Here is a 23975-nt window from a genome sequence, read left to right as displayed (position 1 = left end):
TTCAGCATTTATAATTATTAGCCATTATGATTAGTAATATAAACCAGGCGTGGCGCTACGACCCAGGGCTTGGCACATAGTAGGCACTTAACAGTGGGTGTCAGTAATTATTCAGAACCCCCAACCCATGACGCAGGAGCCATGGCGCAGGGAGTGAGCGCTTAAATATTGATGTGGTTACTCATTTATTCATCACCCGGCCGCGCCGCAGTGTCCGCGGGGCCCTGGAGCGCTGCAGCCTGGTCTCTGCCCCGGCCCAGAGGTTGGAGGGGGCAGCTCGGCCGCTTCAGGTCGCGCTGCGGGGCCGTCGCGAGCGGAGCCGAGTCGCTCGTTTTAGTGGGGCATTTTCCCCGCAGGGGCGGGCTGGAGGAGGGCACGGGAGGTCTCGACGTGTGCATTGGGGAAAAGCCGGGGCTCCTTCCGCCCCCAAAAGTCCGCGCCAAGGGACAGCAGTCCCGGGGAGGGCGGGCCGAGGCCATTCGGGGCCGTGCGCTTGGCTTCCCGGGGAAAGATCTGGGATTGGCCGCCAGGCGCAGAGCGGGTATTTCAGACTGGGAGGAGGGCGGGCCCAGCGCGCGCCCCAGGGGGAGTGGGGTCGCGCCGGTTGTCCAGGGGCGGGGCCTGGGTGGGCCACGCCCATCTCTCTGCAGAGGCCGCGCGCCCCGCCCCTCTCGTTGCCCCGCCTCCCCCGCGTCCGCGGGTCTGCGGCTGCCAGGGCGGGCGCGGCTGCCAGGGCGGGCGCGGCGCCCCGCAGCGCTGCCGCACAGCCACGCGGGTGGGTCAGGGCCGCGGGGGGCGGGACCGTGGAGGGCGGGGCGATGACGTCGCGGCGCGGCCAGGGAGGCAGGGAGGCGGTGGCTGGCTCGGCCTAACCCATCCCGCAGCGGCGGGGCCGGGTGTGCGGGCGGCGGCGCTGGTAGCCGGCTCCTGAGCGCCGTCCGCCGCTGCCGAGTTTGTCACCCGGGGCCGTTCCTCCGCTGCGTACTGCCACTGCTCGTCCGCCGCTATGGCCCTGGTGAGGGACGCCGAGCCAGCCTCGGGGCCCTCCCGCTGGCTGCCCACGCACGTCCAGGTGACTGTGCTGCGAGCCCGCGGGCTGCGGGGCAAGAGCTCGGGCGTCGGCAGCACCAGCGACGCGTACACGGTGATCCAGGTGGGCCGCGAGAAGTACAGCACGTCGGTGGTGGAGAAGACGCAGGGCTGCCCCGAGTGGCGCGAGGAGTGCTCCTTCGAGCTGCCGCCCGGCGCCCTGGATGGCCTGCTGCGGGCTCAGGAGGCGGACGCGGGCCCGGCGCCCTGGGCTGCGGGCTCGGCCGCCGCCTGCCAACTGGTGCTCACCACCATGCACCGCTCGCTCATCGGCATCGACAAGTTTCTGGGCCAGGCCACCGTGGCGCTAGACGAAGTCTTCAGCGCAGGCCGAGCCCAGCACACGCAGTAAGTAAGGGGTGCGGGGTCACGGAAGCAGTTGAAGGTTTCCCGGGGTGGGGTCGGCCGGGATCAGGACCCCAACCTCAGTCTGGACCCTGAGCCCCTTGTCCAGTGCTCAGGGCCGCAAGCCGACATGCAGAAGTTGGTTCTTAACATTTTGGGGTCCTCCTGGTCTCGTAGACAGGCGCTGTGGTGGGCTTGGGCTCTGGGAGCGTCCCTGGGGAATTTGAATGGGATCCAAACGTTAGGAGTAGACTGTCATGGAAAGTTAGTAGTGGGATTCTGTGGCTCTGGGGCTGTGGGAAATCTTGAAGCCGCCAGGCTTTTCTCCCTTCCTTGAAGAGAGGGGACCTGAGGCACTGTCTGAACCCAGTCCTTGAAAGAGTGGAGAGGCTGCTTTGCTCAGCGGGGTAAGGAAGGTCAGGCGTTAACCTCCATGATGAGTGTGGAACTGTTGCCACTCCACCAAACCTGGAGGTTGTGCCACACATCTGCCTCTTGCCTGTTCTGTGATGCCTTCCTTCACCTTCTAGAGCCGCTAACCCCTTCTCCCCTTCACCCTGATCCTGTGTTCAGGGTCCTTAGTGTGAGGATGGGAGGACCTTCCTAAGTAGAAGAGTCAAACACCTGGGCCGGGCTTCTTGTGAGCTGTCTGCCCTCCCCAGGTGGTGGCACTTCAGTTCACAGCAGTAGATCATCTGCTTGTCACTTTCTCTGAGAAGAACCAGCAGGGTTGTCTTTTTTTTTTTTTTTTAATCATCATTTATTTTGGCAGCATTTAGCCATCCCTGTAAAGATCTTGGCTTCAGACTTTTGAAGCACCATTTCCTGTTTTGTGGTTGGGTGGGATCTGGAAGCCAGTCACCAGGCCTGAGCACCTGCTGTGGGTCACTCAAGTGGTTAACTTGGGAGCCACCCAGCTGGGGAAGGGAAGAGGGTGGGAGCAGAGCTGTGCCTGGTTGGGGCCCCAAGGCCTGGCTGGGGGAATAGTACACAGTGAGTAAATCTAGGAAGGTCTGCTGGAGGAGAGGGATGAGCCTTAAGCCTCGTGCAGCAGTGAATAGAGGCAGGATTTGAGTAGAAAAGGATCTGACCTTGAATGTTTTTCATAAGGAAGGGCCTTCTTGGCTGGCTGACTGGGGCTTGGGGTGGGAAGTGGGTTAGGGCAAGGGCACGTTCCAGGCAGGGCTGTGACCTGGCTCCATCTGCCCCCTCCCCTGGCCTTCTCCCCGCCTTCCCTCATGACTTGCTGTTTGGTTGCTGGGTGTGGGATCATGTGGTGTTGCTTGGCCCTTGTTTCAGGTTTTTTTTCTTCCCTTTTCTGTCCTTTCCCTCCTTCCTGGCTCCAGAAGCCCAAGGAGTGGTTGTGGTGTAGAGTGCTCTGCTCTGGGTCTCTTAGTCCGTTCTTTTTTAGAAGTGCCTGTCCCCATGTCCCTTCCCCGCTCCCCCCAGTCCTTCACCCTCCACTCAGCTCCCATGCCTCAGTGGTAGATGACGTAGATGATGTATCTGGTGTGTGTTTCAGGGACAGAAGGGGGACTGAACCGGACAGAAAAAAAACTCTAGCTTACAGGGAGGAGCTTCTTTGATTTCTTTTTTTACCCCATAGTTGTTGGCCTCCAGCTTTTCTTTCCTGAGCTGACCCAGCCTGCAGATCCAGGTGGGTCTGTTTGCAGCCAAGAGCAGTGCCTCTGGGAGAACTTGATGTATGCAATCCGTTGTGTGAATGGGAGCCTTAATTTACTTTATGGAAGTCACCTTTTCCACTGGGATTGCTCCATACCCACCTGGCTGCCTTTCTTCTGATGCATTGACCTGGGTTAATTATAGAGCCTGGAGGGGCGGCAGGGTGGTGTAGTACCTAGTAGGGTGGGCAGAGGACAAGCCCTGAAATTGGGCTGTCGCTTTGGAGCATTGAACATAGCATGTCACCCCTGCTCTGGTCCTCTACCTCATGCTCAATGGCTACTCCTGGTGGTATTTCCTGAAGCACCCTGGCATAGGCTGCTGAGAGTCCCTGATGTCTAGTCAGGACACGGCTAGGTGGAGAGACCAGATCGTACCTTCTTCAGCTTTGGATGATGATGAGAAAGAATAATGTTCATGTTTAACTCCAGAAAGCAGCTTTGGTGGCTTCTGCAAGAGCATGTGGTGGCCCTGTCACCTAGCGGACGTGTGTTCCAGAGGGAACCTGACGGGGAAGGCAGGTTCGTGGTTAAGAAACTGGAGTTGTGCAAGAACAAATCTCAGTCTTAAATATGCCACCTTATGACAAGTTCAGCAAACTCCTGGAGCCTTAGTTTTTTTATCTGTAAAATGGGGGATAATTTATACCTTCCCAGGATTGATGTTAGGAATGAAATGAGAATGTAGGTGAAGTGCATAGTGCAGGGTATGGTAGAGGGTAGGTGAACAGCAGTGATAGTGGATGAAGGTTTTGGTGGCATCGTGTGGCAATGCTAGTCTAGAAGATATCCCCTGCTGTAGCTTTTCATGAGGTGGGGGAGATAGTCAAAACTTAGAGCCTGGGAAAACTTGGAGACACGGGAGGTGACAGGAGTATGGGAGTTCTCGACCAAAGGAGCTCATCCTTCCCAACCTCTGCCATTCTCTGCTGCTAGAGGCTTGAGAGCCAGAGTTGGCTTGGGAAAGAGCTGTGGTCCTGAAACCAGGCTCCGATTTGCCTGTGGCTCTACAGCTCTCCTCCCTGGCAGCCTTGCCTGGGTCTCCTGCTGTCCTGGGGAAAGGCAGGACAGCACAGTACTGGAAGATCTGGGAACAGGGTTTTGTTCCTAGTTTGTGTCTTACTGGTAGGCAGGCTACATAACCTGTTTGCTCATTTCTGAAAAGGTCGTGGTTCATAGTTATCAAGAGTTACACAGGTTGAATAAGATGCCATCTGTGAAAGCTTTAGTATGGTTCCAGATATATAAAAGCTTTGAAAGTGGCAATTTTGAGTTTTTGTGGTGCCCTGCCTCTTGTGCTGGTCGTGGCTGAGATTTAGGTATCCTACTAGGCCCTGAAGATTCTTAGCAGGGGGTACTCTTTGACATGAGGAATTTCACTGGAAGCCTCCAAATAATAGAATTTAATGTACTCAAGGATAGTAATGAGACTCTCTTCCCCTCGACGGAACCATGCGTTGGATCTTCATGGTTCTGATGGGTTTGAAAATCCTGAGTTGCCTTTTTGGTAACTCCTTTCTTGACGTATCCCAACAGCATCCCTCCTGGGAGTCTCCAGTAGGTCCTGCCAAGACACACGAAGTCCTCTGTAGGTTTAGGTGGGTCATTTGGACCCTCTGGCTTTTATATGGTATTGATGTGGATTGTGGCCCCAGGCGAATGTCCCTGAGTTTGTGTCACACAGGAATGGGATGGAAGAAGCAGCAAAGGGTTTATAAAGGGAAGCTAGGAATCTGCCTCTTGGGTAGGGAAGCCCTGCTCTTGGCCTTCTGGGAGGGCTCGTCTATGTGTTTGGGGGAGGCAGAGAACAACCCTGTTATGCCTTCTCCTTCAACCTCCTATGGAATGAAGTGGTCCCTGCTTGTAAAGCCTGGAGTACAGAGGCCTATTGGGTCAGTGGCTAGAGGCCGGTGCCTTAGAAGGCTGAAGCTGTGACTTCCATTTGGGTTGGGACCAGGTGCCTTTTTTCATCACTAAGACCAAAACTTTTGTGACCATAGATAGACTGCTATTTGTGTTCCTCAAGAGGCACTGTCAGCCCCTGCCCAGGCTGTGCCTTTAGAGTTTTTTGTTTGTGTGTTTGTTTTTGGGGGAAAGGAAGCACAGAGAGAGGCCTGTGGCTTTGGAGGACAGGTTTGGGACAAGTATTTCTGGCTGGCTGGTCATAACATTCTGAGACCTCTTTAAAGAGTTGTTTTGGGGACTCTGGAAAGCACCTGAGGGGAAATGCAGCTCATTAGCCAAAGGATGGGAGGGTTTTTAGGGAATTCTTCCCATTCCTTAGCTTCCGGGGCACTTGCATGTAACTACGGTAGGCTGATGACAGCAGGACCCCACAGCTTTTTGTCCGTTGTGCCACGGTATGACCTTACCCTTTAGACACTTGGGTCTCTGGATTTGGCCCCTGTTCTACCCAGGACTCCAGGCCAGGCCTCTGGGGCTGCTGGGGAAGGGTGTGGCTGCCTCAGGAGCCAGTCATTAGGCCACACAGGCTTCATCTCTTGATCATGGGGTCATTTTTATTTGGGATTGCTGGAGCTGCAGTGTCTGGGGAGGGGTAGGAAGTGTGACTTTTCAGTCATCTGAGCAGCTCCTCCTTATGGAACAGTGGCTTCCTCTTTCTACATCTGCCCTTGGCCAGGAGCCCTGGGACTGTGTCAACCCCATCTCTGCCCTGCTTCCTTCTCCCTGTGGGCAGCTGGGCATGAGGTGCAGCTCAGCTGGGCTGCCATCCCAGATAAGCTTGAGGGCTGTCCTTTTTTTCTGACAGCAGCTGCCTGCCTACCCCCGTTTTTAACTTTTTCTTTTTTCTAGTACTGGGAATTGAACTCAGGACCTTGAGCTTGCCAGCCAGGCTCTGTGTGGCAGAGCTGTGTCCCCAGCCTTCCACCCGTCTTGTTATTGCTGCTACTCTGGTGCTGTGACTGATTTCTTGCTGCTAAACCTCTGGTCTGGCTTTGTCCAGATGTTTCCCTTGCCTATCCCTCCCTGAGCTGGAACAGATGATTAACACAATGTCAGGAACTGTGGTTGCTCTGTGGAAACCAGTCCTCTTTTTTCCTCTGTAGTATGCGTATCCCTTCCCTACCACCAAGTGATAAAAATGTGTCTCCAGCTGGAGTCCGCTGTGCTGCTGCAGTCCTATGGGGAAGTCTGATGACCATGCTCTTTCTGAGCTGAGCTGTGGTTGTTTCTTCCTTCAGGAAGGAGAGGGGACTTGGCAAGTCACATGGAGACCTCTGTGTGGGGCTAGGCCAGGTGTCTCGCAGCCAGCAGTAAGCAGGAGATGTGAGTGGGGAAGCCACAGGCTGGGGAGAGACTGGCAGGGCCATCTTGACCTTCAGTTCACCTGGGAGGGGAAGCAGCCCTTTTTCAGGGAATTCCACTGTAGAGTGACAAGATAGCTTTGTCTATAGAAACTGAGGCTGGGGGAGGGAGAGGAGAGGACACAGTCTCGGCTACTCAGCAATTAGTGGAGGGTGTGGCTCTTTGTGGTTCCTGTTAAACCCTGGCAGTCTGCAGAGCTGGAGGATTTAGGGAAAGAAAAGATGGTGTTTGGAGTCCTGTGTGCATCCCCTGGTTTCTGAGGAAGTTCCTGGGGGTTTTTAGTGAGGTGTGAGTCCTGCCACTGGGAGAGGTTTGGAGGGGACCTTGGAAGGGTCAGCAAATTCCAAATGTTTTTGGAGTAGCTGGACAGCGCCCAGAAGGGCCCGCGGTGGGGTGGGATTCCAGAGGAGGGGAGGGTGTGGCTATACCTATATTTGAAGAAAGTTCCGTAGCCAAGAGCTGTATTTGGGGCCTAAATAGGGAGCCCTGGAGATGTTAGAGGAAACAGGGCCCCTGGGGTCGCTTGTGATCAAGGCAGCCTTTCTGAAGGAGAAGACATGCACCTGAGACTGTAGGGGGCCAGCAGGGAGCCTGTCTGCCACCCCTGCCTTTGGAATCTGTTCTGATGTATCATTATCATCATCATCATCATCATCATTGCTATGTTGGTCTAGCCACACAGAGGTGGCAAACCCGTAGTACGTGTTGTTTTCCTTGAAGACAAAAGATATTAATGTATGAGTTTTTTCTAAACCAAAACCTCAGTATTGAGGTTTAATGGTAGTGTTGTCACATGGCAATAAATAAGTGGGTTTTGGGTTGCAGTTTGGGCACCATCTCTAAAAGGTTCACCTTCACTGGTCTACTGTAGCTTTTTATTAAGCCCTTTCTAGATGCTTGACTGCTGTTAGCTCACTGCAAGCCCTTGAGGTATACAGGTGCTATTACTATGTTGAGCAGTGAGGAAACTTTGGCACAGAGAGGTGAAATGACTTTCCTAGAGATACACAGCGCAGCCATGTGGCTAACAGGCAGTTGGGGCGTAGTCTGTGCTGTAACTGCCCGTCTCCATCTTTTCCCAAGAGTCCACTCTGTCAAGGTCAGGTGCCTGCTGAGTGAAGCCTCCTCTCCCTGCTGCAGGTTACGGCTAGCCTTGGAATTCTAAGTGTGACTTGTTTCTTTCAGGAGAGCCCCAAGTTTACAGGCCAGGCAGGTGCACTGAGGTCTTGCTTGCCGTCAGGTGTCTGTAGGAAGCTCTGCCCTGCCCTGGTCTTCCCATCCCTCTGCTCAGAGCCACCTACCTGTTCCCTTTATCTGACAGAACACCCCCAGCAGACTGGTTTCCCCTTCACAACCATGCAGTCATTTGCAGTTATTTTTTCCTTTTGTTCAACAGCCAGGAAGCCATGGCTAGGCAACCACTGTATTTAAGCTAATGCTGATGCCGAAATGGAAAAAAAAAAAATGGATAGATCCTTACCTGGCAGGACAGAGATGTGTTTTGAGACAACTGACACAGGAAGGATATTTACCCTCACAGAGCAGCCTATAAAAATCAGAGAGGAGTGAGTTGAAGAAAGGAGAACCCATGGGGGTACAGCAGTGAAGCGGGAGGCTGGGCTCCTCCAGAAGGGGAGGCTGGGGCTGGCCTAGGAAAGGTATCAGGGAGTCACACTTCCGTTCTTTTGTGCTTTTCTCAAGTGAAACAGCCTGGCTTTCTTTACTTCTTATTTATTTTTGGGGAGTTCATGTGGTTCACAGTTCTCAAGGTATAGAAGGCCGCAGCTGCCCTGATCTCGAGTCATTCAGTCTGTCTTCAAAGGCAACCAACATTAAAAACTCCAGTGTTTGTTCCAAAGTTGTGTCGTGATTTATAAGCAAGTACATTGTGTGCCCCCACTCTGTCCAGTGCGCCATTCTCAATCCACAGCTCTGTACCTGATTGGGCCTCACTGTCCCACACAGGGACTTTTTATTGTTTGTCTCCATCTATAGTGGAGTCTGGACTGGACCATGGAGGTGGGGATGGCCACTGCTTAGTTCTGTCCTCTCTGACCCAGGCCTCTTGTTGGGGGGTGATGTGAGGTTCGGTACACTCTGAGGATGGGGTGGGTTATGTAGAAATCCTTCCTTCTTTCCTGGCTGCTGAAGATCCCCCGGGAGAGGTCATCTTGCTGGTTCTCTCCTTCTTCCTGGGCAGGGTCGTCACGGTTTGGTCCTGGCAACCTCGTTCTCACGGGGCTGATGACAGCCTATAAAAGGCCTTTGATAGACAATAGACACAAATCTTTATGTGTGGCTTGGCCTACTTTCCAGAGTACTTTCCCAGCAACACCTCATTTCGTTCTTCCCTGTGGGCATCAGAGTGACCCCCATTTTCACAGATGAGGAGAATAGGGTCTCTGGAGGAAAAATGACCTGTCCAAGGTCACATGGCCTGTTGTGGCAGCCAGATTCCTGACCTCCCAGCCCGTTGCTTTTCCCTCTGCTATGTGCTATCAGCCCTACATACTGTGCACTGCTCTCTGGTGCTTAGACTTGCCTGCTGGCATTTTTACGGTTTTTTTCTCATGCTGGTGTGCGTGGGCCCCAGCATCTACTGAGGCAAGCTGACAGTGACAGATCTTTGGAGCCTACAGCAATAGGATGAGAATTAGAGGAGACTTCTGTGCCTACGAGGGAGGGAGGCTATGACTGGCTGGGCACAAGGTGAGCCAGGTGAGCTGTGCTTCTGGAGGGAGGGGGAGCTGGTGAAGGATGTTGGGCTCCCTCTGAAGGCTGGTTGTGCCAGGCATGGCGCAGGGTCAGAGGAGATGATACAGTTGTCTTTGGGCCTGATAAGAGGCCATATCCTGTCCTGTGATTGTGCTGGACTTGCTGTTTCACGGTAGATACTAAATCAGAGGTAGTTAGGTGTCATGAGCACTGGGAGAATGGGTTAGCCTCAGTGACTTAAAGTTGATTCCTGCCAGTTTGGTTTTGTTTACCTAGCAGTTGTAGAAGATATTGTTTGTTTGTTATTTAGTTGGTTTTCTTTTTTTTTTTTTTTTTTTTTGAGACAGGGTCATATTGTGTAGTTCAGGCTGGCCTCAGACTCATTATGTAGCCTAGGCTGACCTTGAATTTGTGGCAATTCTCTTGCCCCAGCCTCCGCAGTACTGGAATTACTGGCATATACCACCATGCCCAGCTTTGATATTTTTTGAAATGGAGTCTAGCCATATTGCCTAGATTGGTATTGAATTCCTGGGCTTAAATAATCCTCCTGCCTCAGCCTTCTAAATTAGCTGTGAGTACAGGCCCATGATGCCATGTTAACTGTATTTCAGGCCCTGTTGCAGATTGTGAGGGATAAAAGGTGAATATCAGACCCTACTGTCTGCAGTGAGAGTCCAGGGTGGAGTGGCTTGGCCACAGTGTGCCCCTGAAAAGGGCACTGGAGGAGGCTACATGGCCCTCTTACCTTCCTACTGTTCCTATTCTTTTTTTGGAAATGGGGATCAAACTCATGACTTCATGCCTGGTAGGTAAGTGCTTATGCCGCTGAGCTAAATCTCTAGCCCTTTTTTTAATTTTTAATTTTTTTGGTGGTACCAGGGATTGAACTCACAACCTCTTGCCACGTAGGTGCTCACACTACTGAGCTAAATCCCCGTCCCCTACTGTTTTTATTGTAGTTGAGGACTTTGTTTAACTTCTGCTCTGGACTGTTGCCTGTGGTTGCCTTTTTTGAAGAAGAGTCCCTGAGCCAGGTACAGTGGTGCATGCCTGCAGTCCCAGCTACTCAGGATTGAAAGATGGGAGGATCACTTGAGCCTGAGTTCAAAATCAGCCAAGATGGCATAGTGAGACCATGTCTCCAGAAAGAGTGCCTGCTTGTTAATTTAGTTTATAATCAGAAATTGATGCTAAGGCTTAAGGAGTTGGCTTGGTTGGCTGGGCTTAAGACCTGCCTTGGCTAGATGCCGGCTCTGTGGTGGCCTCCCGTCTCACCACCTTACCTGTCCTTCTTCCTGCTGACCCTCACTCTGCCACTGTGTAGTGTCTGTTTGGTCCCATCTTTGCACTGTACTCTGAAGTACACTTCAGAGTCTAGAATAAAGTCTCAGCTCCTTTGTGTGATGCTGGATGCCATTTCCCATCTGCCCTAAAGCACCTGTCTGCCCAGTCCAGCCCTATACTATCATAGCTCTGGCATCTGTCTATTTTCTCCTCCTTGCCCCCGTCCTTGCCTCTTCCCATTGTTCATTTAAGGTCCAGAATAAATGTCAGGTCCTTTGCGCCCCGTCTCAAAATCTTGCCACTTCCAAGCTGGGCATGGTGGAGCATGCCTATAATCTCAGAATTTGGGAGGCTGAGGCAGGAGAATCACCATGAGTTCAAGGCCAGCCTGAGCTACATAACAAAACCTTGTCTCCAAAATAAAAGTAAATAAATAAATAAATAAAAGCTTGCTACTTCCTTTAACTTTCTTATGCACTTTGTGTTTTTGTAGTGTCAACTACTCTTCCTTTATTTGTGTGGTTTATTTCTCCGCTCACATGTAAGTTCTGCGAGGATGCTCTGTTCTTGTTCCTGGCCAGTATTTGGGGAATGTGAACGTGGAGGCTTGGGTGAGGCTACCTTTGGTTGGGTAGTATTTCACTGGTGAGTTATGTGTTCTTCTAGGAGGGACAGTGCTGGCACCGTGGGCGTCAGGCTGGGTTACAGGGATCTCAGTGTTCTAGGGGGGTGAGTGGGTGGGGCTGAGGAGCTCTCAGCACAAGGCTCAGGGTCTGTGGGAGAGAGCGGGAGTGGGGTGCAGTCACAGGACAAGGAGAAAAGGCCCCGTCCTGGCCTGAGGCTGACCCACAACCTCCTGGCATCTAAGGTTACCCCATGTGGTCCCTAGTGGGACCAGGAAGAGAATGATTGAGTCAGGGCCCCCTAAATGTCTCTGTGCTCTCTAGCCACCTCCAATATAGCCGTAATGCCTTTATCACATAAATCCAGAAGTTCCTTGATAATTATCCAGTATCTGGTCCGTATTCAAATTTCTGTGATAAGGAAAATCTCTCCTCATGGGTGGTTTGAGTCAGGTACCACCACCTGGTTGTTACGTTTCATGGTATATCTACTTGCTATAGCAGTCCCCTCCCTCTTTGTGGGGTGGGGGGACTGGCTGTGTGTCGCTAAGGATGTTACTCACTCTGGCCCTGCAGAGTGGTTCTCCTGATGCTGTTACCCTAATTCTCCTGGCACAAGTCCTCTGCAGGTAGGCTGGGTGACTGCCTGCATCACCCTGAGGGAGGCTGAGGGGAAGCAATGGGGTGGGGCTGTTAGTGCCCCCAAGACATTCAGAAATTCCTTACCAGCCTTTCCCTAATGATTTTAGTGACCGTTGACATTGTCAGCTGGGTCTCCCATTCTGTCTTTCGATCTGTATCAGCAGAAATACCTACATAGGGAAGAGCTTTTGCTTTCAACTGGCTACGCTGCCTGGCAGATTGGGGTAGCCCACTCAGGACTGACAAAAACGGTGATTCTTAGTCTTATTTTTCAATTTGGTGATGATTTGCAAATTAAAAATTGTCTGCCTTATAATACTGTCCATGACACTAGTCATGGAAGCCTATAGGCCTCTAAGGGCAAATGATTTTATCGTTCAGGGTTGTATGCAATGGCTGATGGCTGGCCAGGAGTAGCAGTCCTGGGGCAGGCCATACTACAGGCAGGCATTTTAGTATGTTTCCCAACATCAACATTTTTGGGATTTTTTTCCCCCTAGTGCCGGGGTTTGAACCCAAGGTCTCATTTATGGCAGACGAGCGCTCTGCCACTGAGTTACATCCCCAGGTCTTTTTATCTTATTTTTGACACAGGGTCTTGCTAAGTTACTGAAGCAAGTCTGGAACTTGTAATCCTTCTGCCTTATCCTCCTAAGCAGCTGGGATTACAGATCTGTGCCACTGCTTTTTGAGGCGTGTACTTTCTGCACTCTGGAACTCCACAGTCCTCCTGTTCGTCCTAACTCTACAGAAGCCTGTAGGGGAGTGAAGCTGGGACAGGAGCCCTACATCTACATTTGTTCTGCTCCTTCATGCTGGCTCCTTACTTTACCTTGAAGATGCTCAGCCTGTGCATGGAGCAGCACAATCACATCTCCTAAAGACCTCCAGACTTCTTGCCTCTGGGTGGGGTTTTACTCTTCCAGCTTCCCATTTGCAGACTCCTCATAGCCTACATGGAGCTGGCTCCTTGTTAGCTGCATTCGAGCTGCCTTTTAAAGAGGCTGTGTGTGGTGGCTGCAGCCAGAAGGAGGACGATGCAGACATGGTGGGTGTAACAGTAGCTTGTGAGGCACAGATGAGAATCAGCCGAGGAAGTTGGAGTTTGTGGTGCTCGGAGCAGAGTCAAACAAAATAAGCTCCTCCTCTCCAGCTAGCAGGTGTCCTGGTTGTTTATGTTTCTCTAGAGTCACCTTCATTGGTATGCAGGGTGTTTGAGGGTCAGCCTGAGCACCAAGGCGTGACACCAGGGAGTGTGGGAACCTTTGGTCAACTCTTGCTGTTCACCAGCACTGTGAAAATGGGAGCAGTGCCTGTCCTCTACATTGAGCTCTCAGCCTGCGCGCTGGCAGGGCGGGGTAGAGAGAAGCCTGTTGAGCTGGTTGCCCTCTCTATTTTTTCTTTTTTTCCTTCTTTTTTTCTTTTCTTTTGAGACAGTCTTACTATGTAGTTCAGACTGACCTTAAACTTCCTATATACCCTAAGCTGGTCTTGAACTCACAGTGATCCTCCTGCTTCAGTCTCCTGAGTGCTGGGATTACAGCATGTGCCACCGTGTCTGGTTCTGCCTTCTCTCTAGATGGGATTTCTCAGTCATTTTTGTGCCATTTTTGCAGCTGGTGAAGCCCATTGGCTTTTTCTCAGAGCAAGATCTCTAGAAAGTATAATATGGAGACTCAGCTACATTCACCAGTGTTTTAAAACATTTGCCAAAGAAGTGTGTACTATGTTATTACTGTATTAAATAATATGACCTAGTAGTAGTCTAATAACTTTACAGTTCAGAGTAGTGATAAGCATGCATGTTGTTGACATCTACAGTGAGTTTAATTCCATGGGAAAATGTCTGGTTTCTCTTGGTGACAAAATTCGAAGGATTGCTAATCTGTTACTATTGCAAAATTCATTGTTAGGAGCATGCTACATTTCAGTTAGAGAGTATGGGAAATAAGGATGTAATTATTCTCCTAACATATCCTCCTCTCCCCCACACACACTCTAAGAAAAATAAGGAGGTGGCTTTGGAGTCTGTAGTGGAGCAGAGACTTGGGAGTTTCAGGGCCCTGGGTTGAATGCTGTACCTGAAGGGGGAGGTGGTGTAGTACAACGATCAAAGTCCAGGGCACTGGAGGCAGGGAGCTTAAGTTCTCATCTTAGCTCTTCTACTTTTTGAGAGTGTGACTTATCCTGGGGAAATTCTCGGAGGTAAGAATGAACTTCAGCATCTACATATCCTAAAATGACCGTTCCCGGCACTGTTCTGAGAGTTCTTGCATAACCTGATGAATACTCATAGTGGTCCTATGAAAAGGGACGTCTGTTACCCCACTTTATAATAAGCGAGTGTCTTGGTCACTTTTTCCTCTCTTGGACTAACACCTGACACCCACAATTTAAAGGAGGAGAGGTTTATTTTGGCTCATAGTTTAGTCCATAGACGGCAGGCTCCAGGGCAGAAGCAGCATGACAGAGGGACATAGCAGTGGAAAGCTGCTCACACCATGGCAGCCAGGAAGCAGAGAAAGAAGGGAAGGTCCTGGGAGGGAGATAAACCCTTCCTTGTCAAACCCAAATCACCCGCTTCTTCCAACCACTCCCACCTCCTAACAGTACATTCAGCCATGAATTCATCAGTGGATGAGTCAGCCAAAGGGTATGGTACCAACCATCCAGTCGTCTTTCAAAAGCCCTGCCTCTGAACATGTGAAACTTTTGGGGGACATTCTAGATCTGACCTATAACAGTGAGGGAACTAAGTACAGAGAGATTGTCTAATCTAACCTGAAATCTCACAGTTAATAGTGGGCTGGTGCTTAACCTGAAGCAGGGTTCCCCCCCCACCCAGTCTGTGCTTAGCCACTCTCAGGGCCTGCCCGTCATGTTGACCTTACCGGGTCCTTCAAGGAATTAAGGTGGAATTCAGTGTGCTGGCTGCTTATTGTAGTGTACGGCACACAGTAGATACTGACCAGGTGGCTGTAATTGGGAATGGTTGTAAGACTGGTGGCTTCCAGGACTAACTCACGGGCTTAGGTAGAACCAGCACGCCACCTCTTCAGTTTCCGAGGCTGTGCTCTTTCAAGTCTGGCTGGCGTCTTTTCCACAGCCAGACCTAGCGTTCTTAGCTTAGAGGCCTGGGCCAAGTCCCAGTGTTAAAGAAGGTACCATTTTAGAATCTGGGGCCCTTGCCCTCTGGAGGCTCCTGTCTGGGGGTATAGTAAATAGGGAAGGTTTCTGTTCTCTTCTGGAGCTGTGGTCCTCATGGGTGAGGCCCGTAGGTTTATCATGATGGGAACAACCAGACAGCACCTGCTAAACCAACAGTTCCTGCTAAAGGCTTAAATTATCTTGTGGTTCACTGAACACATACTCGAATGTCTGCTGTTAAGTGCTAAGGGTACAGAAGAAAGCTGCTGACATGCAGGGAGGACAGATGCCATTATGGTTTATATCTAGATGCCCACCCCACCCCCAAAGCCTCCTGTGCTCATAGGTGGGGCTTTGGGGAGGTGATTCAATCATGGGGACATGAGGCTCATCAGTGGATTAGTTGATTGATGAGTTTATAACTCAATGTGATGTTGGGAAGTAAAGCTTGGGTGGAGTAGTGTGGATCACGGGCCACAACCTGGAAGACGTTTTTTTTAAGGCAGGGTCTCAGTGCTTCCCGGGCAAATCTGCAACATTTATGGGTTAGCCATTAGATTAAAATAGTGGGTCTACATTAGTAGAAAACTGACTCTTACTTTTTCCTATGATAATCTTAATGTTAACAACAACTGTAAAAATCACCTTTTGACTTTGGATAACAATGTGGAAATTTCTTGTCCTATAAATTGTTTCATAAATCTTTTTGTTTTTGTACTTAAATTTACCTTGTGATCCACTTTTCCTTTTCAGTCATTTTTATTATAATAAAGTTTTACAGGTCATTAAATTTCACAATTTTCCAACATAAAAAAAAAAAAAAAAGACAGGGTCTCACTGTACAGTTCAGGCTGGCCTTGAGCTCATTTTGTAGCCCAGGCTGGTCTCAAATTTGCAGTAATCCTCCTGCCTCAGCCTCCCAAGTCCTGGGATTAAAGGCAGGCACCACCATGCCCGGCTTCAACCTGGAAGACTCTGATGCCCCTCCCTCCCCCTGGATTTCTCTCTGCTTCCCGTTGCCGTGCCTGAGCAGTCTCTTCTTTGCAATGCTCCTCTGCCGTGCTTTCCTGTCTTGGAGGCAGCCGAGACTGTGAACTGAAACCTCTACAAACTGTGAGCCAAAATAAACCTTTCGTCTTTAGAGCTGTGTCAGGTATTGTTTCTCAGCAATGAGAAGAGCGAGGCAGATGCCAAACAAGGCTTGCGTGTGTACATCATTTTGCTGTGTGGTTGTACACAGTGGGTACACATTGTATCAGAGTGGTGGGTACAATGAAAACATAGAGTGAGAGACAAATGTAGTTTGGGTGCTCAGATGGGGCTGAGGAACTTTGGCCTAGAAAAGACCTGACCAGGGTGAGTGAATGAATTGTGACTGCAAGGTCTGGGCCCCTGTGTTGGGCAGAGGCCATGTACAGTGGCCTCAAGATAAGGACACTTGTCATGGTTCCATGAATACCAGGAGGGCCAGTGTGGCCTGAGTGGACTGAGAGATGCAGAGCCATTTGCACCAAGATCCCAAAGGTGCCGTGGGGAGGGCGCATGGCTTTGCCCTGATTTCAGCTATTTGCTGGGTGGATCTTAGGTGGCAGGCAGCAAGGAATTAGAATGTCCAGCAGGGAGGTGGTGGTGGGCTGGGCCATAGGGTGACGGTGGAGAGATAGGTTGAACTTTAGACAGTATTTACAGGCAGAACTAACAGTTCAAGTTTGGGGTGAGGTATGAGGGGGAACAAAAAAGCACAGCTGGTTTCTGGCTTGCAGGTCTGTAGTAAGTGACAGGTGGAGGCTCAGAAAGGCGTATGGTTATTGGGCCTGACTTTTAGATTAAGAAGTGGGGGAGAACCAGATGGGTCTGGGCCTCACAGCCCCCACAGGATTCACCTGGCACTTGGGCGAGATGTGTGGCTGCTGCTGTCTCTTGGTTAGCTGTGAGTCTTGAGAGTAGGGAGCTAGGTATGAGAAACTGGGAGCCCCACTAGCAGGAAGAAATGCCTAGGGCTGTAATCTCGGTGACACCCTTGTTCCCTCCCGCCTGTAGCTCACTTTTTTGTTTTTTTTTTAGACACAGTTCTCACTATGTAGTCAGGCTGGCCTCAAACTCACAGTTACATTCCTGTTTCAGCCTCCTGAGTGCTGGGATTGTAGGTATGCACTGCCACACCACGTTTGTATCCCACGCTTGTACTCAGCTCTGGGGGTTGGTGTCAGGGAGGCTGAGAACCAAGTCCTGAGTCCATACTGGGCCTTGAACTGCCCGGCAGATGAGCTGGGGAAAGAAAAGCCCAGGAGGGGGCCCTCGGGAGCTTTCTCATGGTCAGGCTCTTAGGAATTTTGGACCTTGACCACTAAAGCAGGCTGCTTCTGACAAGGGGTGTGTGTGTGTGTGTGTGTGTGTGTGTGTGTGTGTGTGTGTGTGTTTTAAAGAGCAGAATATATTTGTTGAGAGAAAGAAAGTTTTTGTCCAAGGGAGAAACAGAAGGGGTCCCCGGTGGTTTGTCCCTGACAAGATTTTGAAGGTCTGGATAATGGACAAAATCCCAAAATTCCTTCAGTATTTGCAGGACATAATGATCACTTCATCATGGGGCATTTGTACATGTACGTAACAATTCTTAATTCTTCTTTTTGGCCCCCTCCCCCCCTCCCCTCTTTCTCTCCCCACTTATAAAATCTTTTCCACTTTTTCTTCAAATTCTTTTTCCTTTAAATCTCTTTTCCCTTCCTTCCCCCCTCCCCAATCTGTTTCCTCTTCCTGTTTGAACAAGTTCTTCCTACGGAGCTGTCTACTCTGCATTTTGTTCCTTATTTATACTTTGAGTTTCTGTCATACGAGAAACGATGTGCTATTTAAACTTGTGTGTCTGACTTATTTATTTCAAAGTTATGGTCTCGAGGTGTGTTCTTTTACTGAAAAATGTCTGAAGTTTATCTTTCTGGCAGAGTAGCACTGCCTTGTACCTAGATACTGCATTTCCTTTATTGATTCATCTGTGGTGGACATGTGGGCTATTTCCAAGACTTAGCTCTTATAAATTGTGCTCTTACAAACATGGGTTGTGCATGTATCACTATGGTATGATAACTTTAATTCTTTTGGGAAGGGGAATAGCAGGGTCAAATGGTGGTCATTTTAGTTTTTTTGAGGAATCTTCATACTGATTTCCATAGTAGTTGTACCAATAGTTGTACAGGCTGACCAACAATGGAGAACTGCCCCTAGCCTTCCAGCATTTGTTATTGATTCCTTAATGATAGCCATTCTTTCTGAAATGAGACGGAATCTCAGTGTTTTAATTTGTATTTCTCGAATAGGCCTAGTTCTTAGCACTCTTAGTGTATTTAATTTTGGTTGGCAGGGGTAGTTGTTGAGACAGGGTCTTGCTGTATAGCTCAGGCTGGCTTTGAACTCAGTATGTAGCCTAGACTAACCTCCAATTTACAGTGATCCTCCTTCAGCCTTCCAGGTGCTGGGATTATGAATGTACCCCACCACGTCCAGCAGTACTGTTAATTTATAGGAAGTACTTAATGGTGCCAACTCTCACCCATGTGTACATCCTCTGGCAAGTCACCCTCTTCTGAGAGGGTGACTGAGCAGGGCTGGCCATTTCTAGGGTTTGCTAGAATCAGTCCTCCCAGAAGCAGTGTGACCTCCGGACTTGGGAATGCATGCCTTAACCAGGCACAGAGTGACAGGTTTTTCCTGGGCCCCCATTAGTGTCTTGACAGTGAAGCCAGGCAGAGGGAAAGGTGCACTCTGACCTGCCAGGTGATACAGAGGAAGCAGGGACTATGCCGTTCCCACCGTGGTTCCCACATGAGGTTATGTGCATTCATCTGAAACTGCCCCCTCCTCAAATACAGGTTCCTGGCCTTGGGCCTTATGGTTCAGTAAGAGTTGGGTAGTGTTTTGGTATTTACATTCTTCATGTCTCTGAAGAAAAGAGCTCTGTCCCGTGAGCCACCACCAAGGTGTGTGTTGGAACCTTGGGTGAATCCTGACTGATTCTTTTCTTTTTTTTTTTTAATCGGTCACGGGGATCGAACTCATAACCACCTGCTTGCAAGGCAGGTGCTTATGCCGCTGAGCTAAATCCCCAGCCCCAATCCTGAGTGATTCTGTTGGCTGGGTCTCGGGCTGTATGGGAGTGACAGGTCAAGCCTCAGCGTGGGCCTCAGAGGTGTGATGTCCCACACAGGCAGGCAGGCAGGGTGAAAGGCAGTGAGGGGAAAGGAATGCCTTGGGGACCGTCTCCTCTGTGTACAGTCCTGGGGATCAGGGAGTTTGTTAAGAGAGCCAATGTCGCTGTGAAGGCCAGGTACTGTGCTCAGATTTAGGGATCAACACCCAGAGTCCCCGGAGCTCAAAGCTGTGGAGGAGAATGAGGGGATTGATCAGAAGCATTGTTGGCTGCTTGCGACCACCTTCTTTCTCAGTCTGCAGGGATGAGCTGCTCGGAGCCAGTTTACCTCTTGAGTCTGCCAGGTGTGAGATTCTGGAGAGAGCCAGAGGCCAGCTGTGTAAGTCAGGGCTCCTCCTGTCCACATCGGCAGTGTTTGCGGCTGCAGCCTCCAGCGGAAAGAGTGCCACAGTGCCTGGCAGTACTTCTTGAGGGATGCCTGGTCCAGGAGCGGGGGAGCTTTGGTGGTGGCAGTGGGCGTACACCTTCATTCAGGAGCTGCTGGCTGTGTGTCTTGCCATCTCAGCCTGAGTAAGTCACACTTCTAGGAGAAAGCCTGCTCTGGTTAAGTCCTCAGGTTCCCAAGTCAGCCAGCAGTGTCCTGCTCAGCCCTGCCTGGACTGGTGGGCAGAGGGAGATGGGATGGGTTGCTGGGGACAGAAGGGCGTGGATGTTAGGTCTGGAGGCAGGTCTACTATTCTCAGCTTCATTCTTTTTTGTTCTCACTATGCAGTTCAGGCTGGCCTTGTGCTCACTTTGTAGCCTAGGCTGGTCTCGAACTCGCAGTGACCCTCTTGCCTCAGCCTCCTGAGTGCTGGGATTACAGGCCACCACACCTGGCCTCAGTTTCATTCTTACCAAGGAAAGCCTTTCCCCACCCTTTCCTAGCCACATGAAATGCGTGTTCAGAGAGACACCTGAATTCCCCGGGGGAAGAGACGCTATGGGGCAGGGGGACCCGTCTGGTAGAGGGCCCAGCCTCACTGGTGAGTGATGCCCATGCCTTCACTTCAGGGGTGGGAGAGGAGAGTTGCATTCTAAGGCTCAGGAAGCTGAGGGATAAGATAGGAGCTGGAGTAATACAAAGCTTCTTATAAAAGCTTATAAAAACTTCAAACTGGACAAAAATAGCCAGTGTAGGAAGTGATAGTTCCTGTAGTCCCACGCCCCAGAGATAACCACTGTTACCACTGCATGTGTGGAATGTGACCAGCTGGGGCCTAGCACCCTTGACCTGCCTGCCCAGCAGGGGCATCTGTGTTGCTGATTCCAGTTACTAAGGTGGGGCTTGCTTGCATTGAGGGGTGACGTTCATGAACTTCTCTTTTGCTCTTCCTCTAGGGTCTTCCTGTGCTAAATGGGGCCTGGTCTGGGTTTGGGGAAAGTGACTGGGGTGTAGCCTTAAAGTCTTAAAGGATCAGGCCCAGGGTGGGCCTTTCTGCTGGTTACTGCTCTTGTCCATCAGATCAGGAAAACTTTTTTTTTTTTTGGTACCAAAGATTGAACTCATGACCTCACACTTGCCAGGTAGGCGCTTATGCCACTGAGCTAAATCCCCAGCCCCCAGGAAAACTTTTTTGTATTATTTCCTTCGTATTTTTTTACTTTTTGTTTTCTTTTTTTCATTATTAGAACATTTATTCACTTATTTATTGAGACATAGTCTCACTATGCAGTTCAGGGTGGCCTTGAGTAGAACTTATTTTTAACACTATCCATACAACCCTTGAAAGTATAGCTTTAGCACTTACTTTTAGAGTACTATGGGGTTTATACAGTAAAAAGTATGAGCCTCATATATCCCCTCAGTTCCTCCTCTGACTACATTATTAGTGTAATGCGTTTTTTACAGTTGATGGGCCAACATCAGTACATCGGTGTTAACTGGAGTGTGTAACTTCTATCAGGCTTCACTCTCTGTAGGGTACATTTTATGGGTTCTGAAAAATGTGAAGACATACACTTGCTATTAGTCACATGGAATAGAGTTTCACTCCCTAAACATCCAGTATCTTTTCTTCTTCCCTCCTGGTAATTACTGATCTTTTTACCATCTTTATAGATTTGCTCTTTCCAGAAAGATCTATGTCAGAATCAAAGTATTTAGCCTTTTCAGATCACCCTTCAAATCTTTCATTGTCTTTTCCCAGCTTGACAGCTTATTATTGCATTGTAGTATATTCCATTCTCTGGATGTACTGTTTCCTTGTCCGTTTACCTACTGAGGGACATCTTCATAGCTTCCAGGTTTTGGCAGTTATAAATAGAGGTACCGTGAACATTTATGTGCAGGATTTCCTATGGACATACGTTTTCACCTCCATATGTAAAAATCGAGGAGCAATTGTTGCTTGTACAGTGAGATTACACTTAACTGTCTAAGAAGTTGCTCACTCCTGCCTGGTTCCCCCTACCCTGACAGCAGCCTCTGTTCACCTTGTGTCATGGTTGTTAGGGGTCCTTTGTCTGTCTCCCTGGGGAGTGTGGATTGGGAAGAACGCAGGCTGTGACCCACCTCTCCTTCCCTGTCTGCTTGTTCTCTGCTGCATTTTTTCATCTGAGTGTCACCCTCCTGACCTGCAGCAGGGGTGAGTCTTCCTGCCCCAAGTGCCTCCTTGTGAGGTGTGAAGGGGAGTGAGGAGTACTCATCAGCAGATGAGAGCCCCACCGCCAGCCCAGCCGGGGTCTCCTGGCCATTCTGGCCTGCTCTGCCAGCTTGCAGAGGTATTTTGGCAGGAGGAGGGGGTGAGTCACTGTGTGGGTGAGGTTGAGTGTGTGTATGTGTGCATGTACTAGTGTTCCTGGCCTGGGGCTCCGTGTGAGCTGTTCTTTTCTGATGGCTCAGTAGAGCTTTGACTGGGACTGGCTAGAGGACATGATGTTACCAGGGAAGACTGTGGGTAGATCTGTCTGTACCAGGGCCAAGATAGATGGTGGCCCTCCCAGGCCCAGCTCAGAGTTTCAGACGTTGGGAAGATCAAACAGCCTGGCGTCTCTGAGCTCCAGGACAAAGCACTGGCTGAGCGGTGCATGGCGCGGTAACCTCTGCCCTGCTTGGTGTTCCTGAGGTGCTTGTCCTCTCAGGATGTGGGTTTGGATAGTTTGGACAGTTTCTCAGCTGCACCTGTGGCATAGCCAGCCTGGTGTGTCAGAGCAGGGCCTGTGGGAAGAGACACAGTGCGGTGCTGGGTGCGGGGGGAGCCGAGTGACTGGCCCTGTCACCAGAACTCTGCCCACCCTCTCTCACAGATGGTACAAGCTGCACTCCAGGGCAGGCAAAAGGGAGAAGGAACGTGGAGAGATCCAAGTCACCATCCAGTTCACTCGCAACAACTTGAGCGCCAGCATGTTTGACCTGTCCATTAAGGACAAGCCTCGGTCCCCCTTCAGCAAGCTGAAGGATAAAATGAAGGGCAAGAAAAAGTTTGACCTGGAGTCGGCCTCTGCCATCCTCCCGAGCAGTGCCCTAGACGATCCCGAGCTGGGCAGCCTGGGCAAGATGGGCAAAGCCAAAGGCTTCTTCCTCCGTAACAAGCTGCGCAAGTCATCTCTGACTCAGTCCAACACCTCACTGGGCTCGGACAGCACTTTGTCCTCGGCCAGTGGGACCCTGGCCTACCAGGGCCCTGGTGCGGAGCTCCTCACGCGCTCGCCGAGCCGCAGCAGCTGGCTCTCCAGTGAAGGGGGTGAGTGAGGGAGGGCTGCGTGCCCCGGTGAGGAGGGCCCGGGCTCCTCTTCACTTGTGCTAACTCTGCATGTGTCTCTTTTGCAGGCAGGGAATCTACACAGTCCCCCAAGTTGCTCACACATAAGAGGACCTATAGTGACGAGGCCAGCCAGCTGCGTGCAGCCCCTCCCCGGGCACTTCTTGACCACCTTGATGCTGCCCCCCGCTCTTCACTCTGTGTTAATGGGAGCCACATTTACAATGAAGAGCCCCAACCCCCTGTGCGGCACCGCAGCTCCATTTCAGGCCCCTTCCCCGCCTCCAGCTCCCTTCACAGCGTCTCTTCCCGGCCCTCTGAGGAGGGGTCTCGGTCCTCGGATGACTCATGGGCCAGAGGCAGCCGAGATGCTGGCAGCTCGTCCGAAGTGGTGCCCACACAGGAGGAGCTGAGCACTGAGGCCAAAGCGCTGTCTGGAGAGGAGCGGGCCCACCCCCCAGAGGGGAAGCCTGTCCAGGTTGCCATGCCCATACTGGCCTCCTCTGAGGCTGTGATCGAGAAGGAAGGCGCTCGGAAGGAGGAACGTAAGCCCCGGATGGGCCTTTTCCACCACCATCATCACCAGGGCCTGAATCGCAGCGAGTTGGGGCGTCGTGGTTCTGTGGGGGAGAAGGGAGGTCTCCCACTAGGGGCTTCTCCCCAACATTTGTCCAGTGGGGAGGAAAAGCCCAAGAGTAGCTGGTTTGGCCTGAGAGAATCCAAGGAATCAACTCAGAAACCCAGGTATGTGCTTGGGTAGACCAGTTCTGTTCCTAGGGAGGATGCTGGGTGTTTGCTGCCTGGAGCCTGGGGCAGGGAACAGGGAGCAGATATGGCCCTTGGGTAGGCTGCTGGGGCTCTGGCTTTGCATGGTAAAGCAGGAGTACCCTGTCTCCCTCAGCCAAGGCTCTTTCTGTCACATGGACACAGGTGAGTTGCAGCGGTGCCTTGAAGGTTCTATAGATGAGATCGTCCTAAGCTTCTGCATGAGTTGGCATACTCAGCCCCTGAGGAGGAGAGGATAAAGCAGAGCAGGGACACTTCTGTGTTCTTGGCTTCCTGACCTCCACCTTCTGCCATCTGGCCTCAAAGTAAGAAAGCTTTGGCTGGTAGGGAGGTCATAGCTGGGGACTGTCCCACTCCGAAGCTAGACTGTTACTCTCAGCTGCCCTGCTGACTCTGGTATCTCTTCTCCTGAGAGATAGGAGTCAAATAATTTATTCTCCAACCC

At 50.9% G+C, this 23975-nt stretch overlaps 1 protein-coding gene across 5 annotated transcripts in view; it reads left to right on the top strand.

The window, feature by feature from the left end:
- The first annotated feature begins 834 nt into the window (after positions 1-834).
- Positions 835-23975, top strand: part of Rab11fip5 (RAB11 family interacting protein 5) — a 35163-nt gene continuing 12022 nt past the window's right edge. For all 5 annotated transcript variants that reach the window (XM_003468999.5, XM_005003355.4, XM_005003354.4 and 2 more), the window contains exons 1-3: positions 835-1437; positions 22290-22726; positions 22813-23488. In XM_003468999.5, the coding sequence (XP_003469047.1) occupies positions 1007-1437; positions 22290-22726; positions 22813-23488 (1544 nt within the window). In that variant the 5' untranslated portion in view covers positions 835-1006. The remainder of the gene's footprint in view (positions 1438-22289; positions 22727-22812; positions 23489-23975) is intronic.

The sequence above is a fragment of the Cavia porcellus genome, unplaced genomic scaffold (genome assembly GCF_034190915.1).
Source record: "Cavia porcellus strain 051 isolate PalLab524CR breed Dunkin Hartley unplaced genomic scaffold, mCavPor4.1 scaffold_18, whole genome shotgun sequence".
Lineage (NCBI taxonomy): Eukaryota > Metazoa > Chordata > Mammalia > Rodentia > Caviidae > Cavia > Cavia porcellus.
The sequence above is the reverse complement of the archived record's forward strand: the minus strand, read 5'-3'. Positions and strand labels throughout refer to the sequence as shown.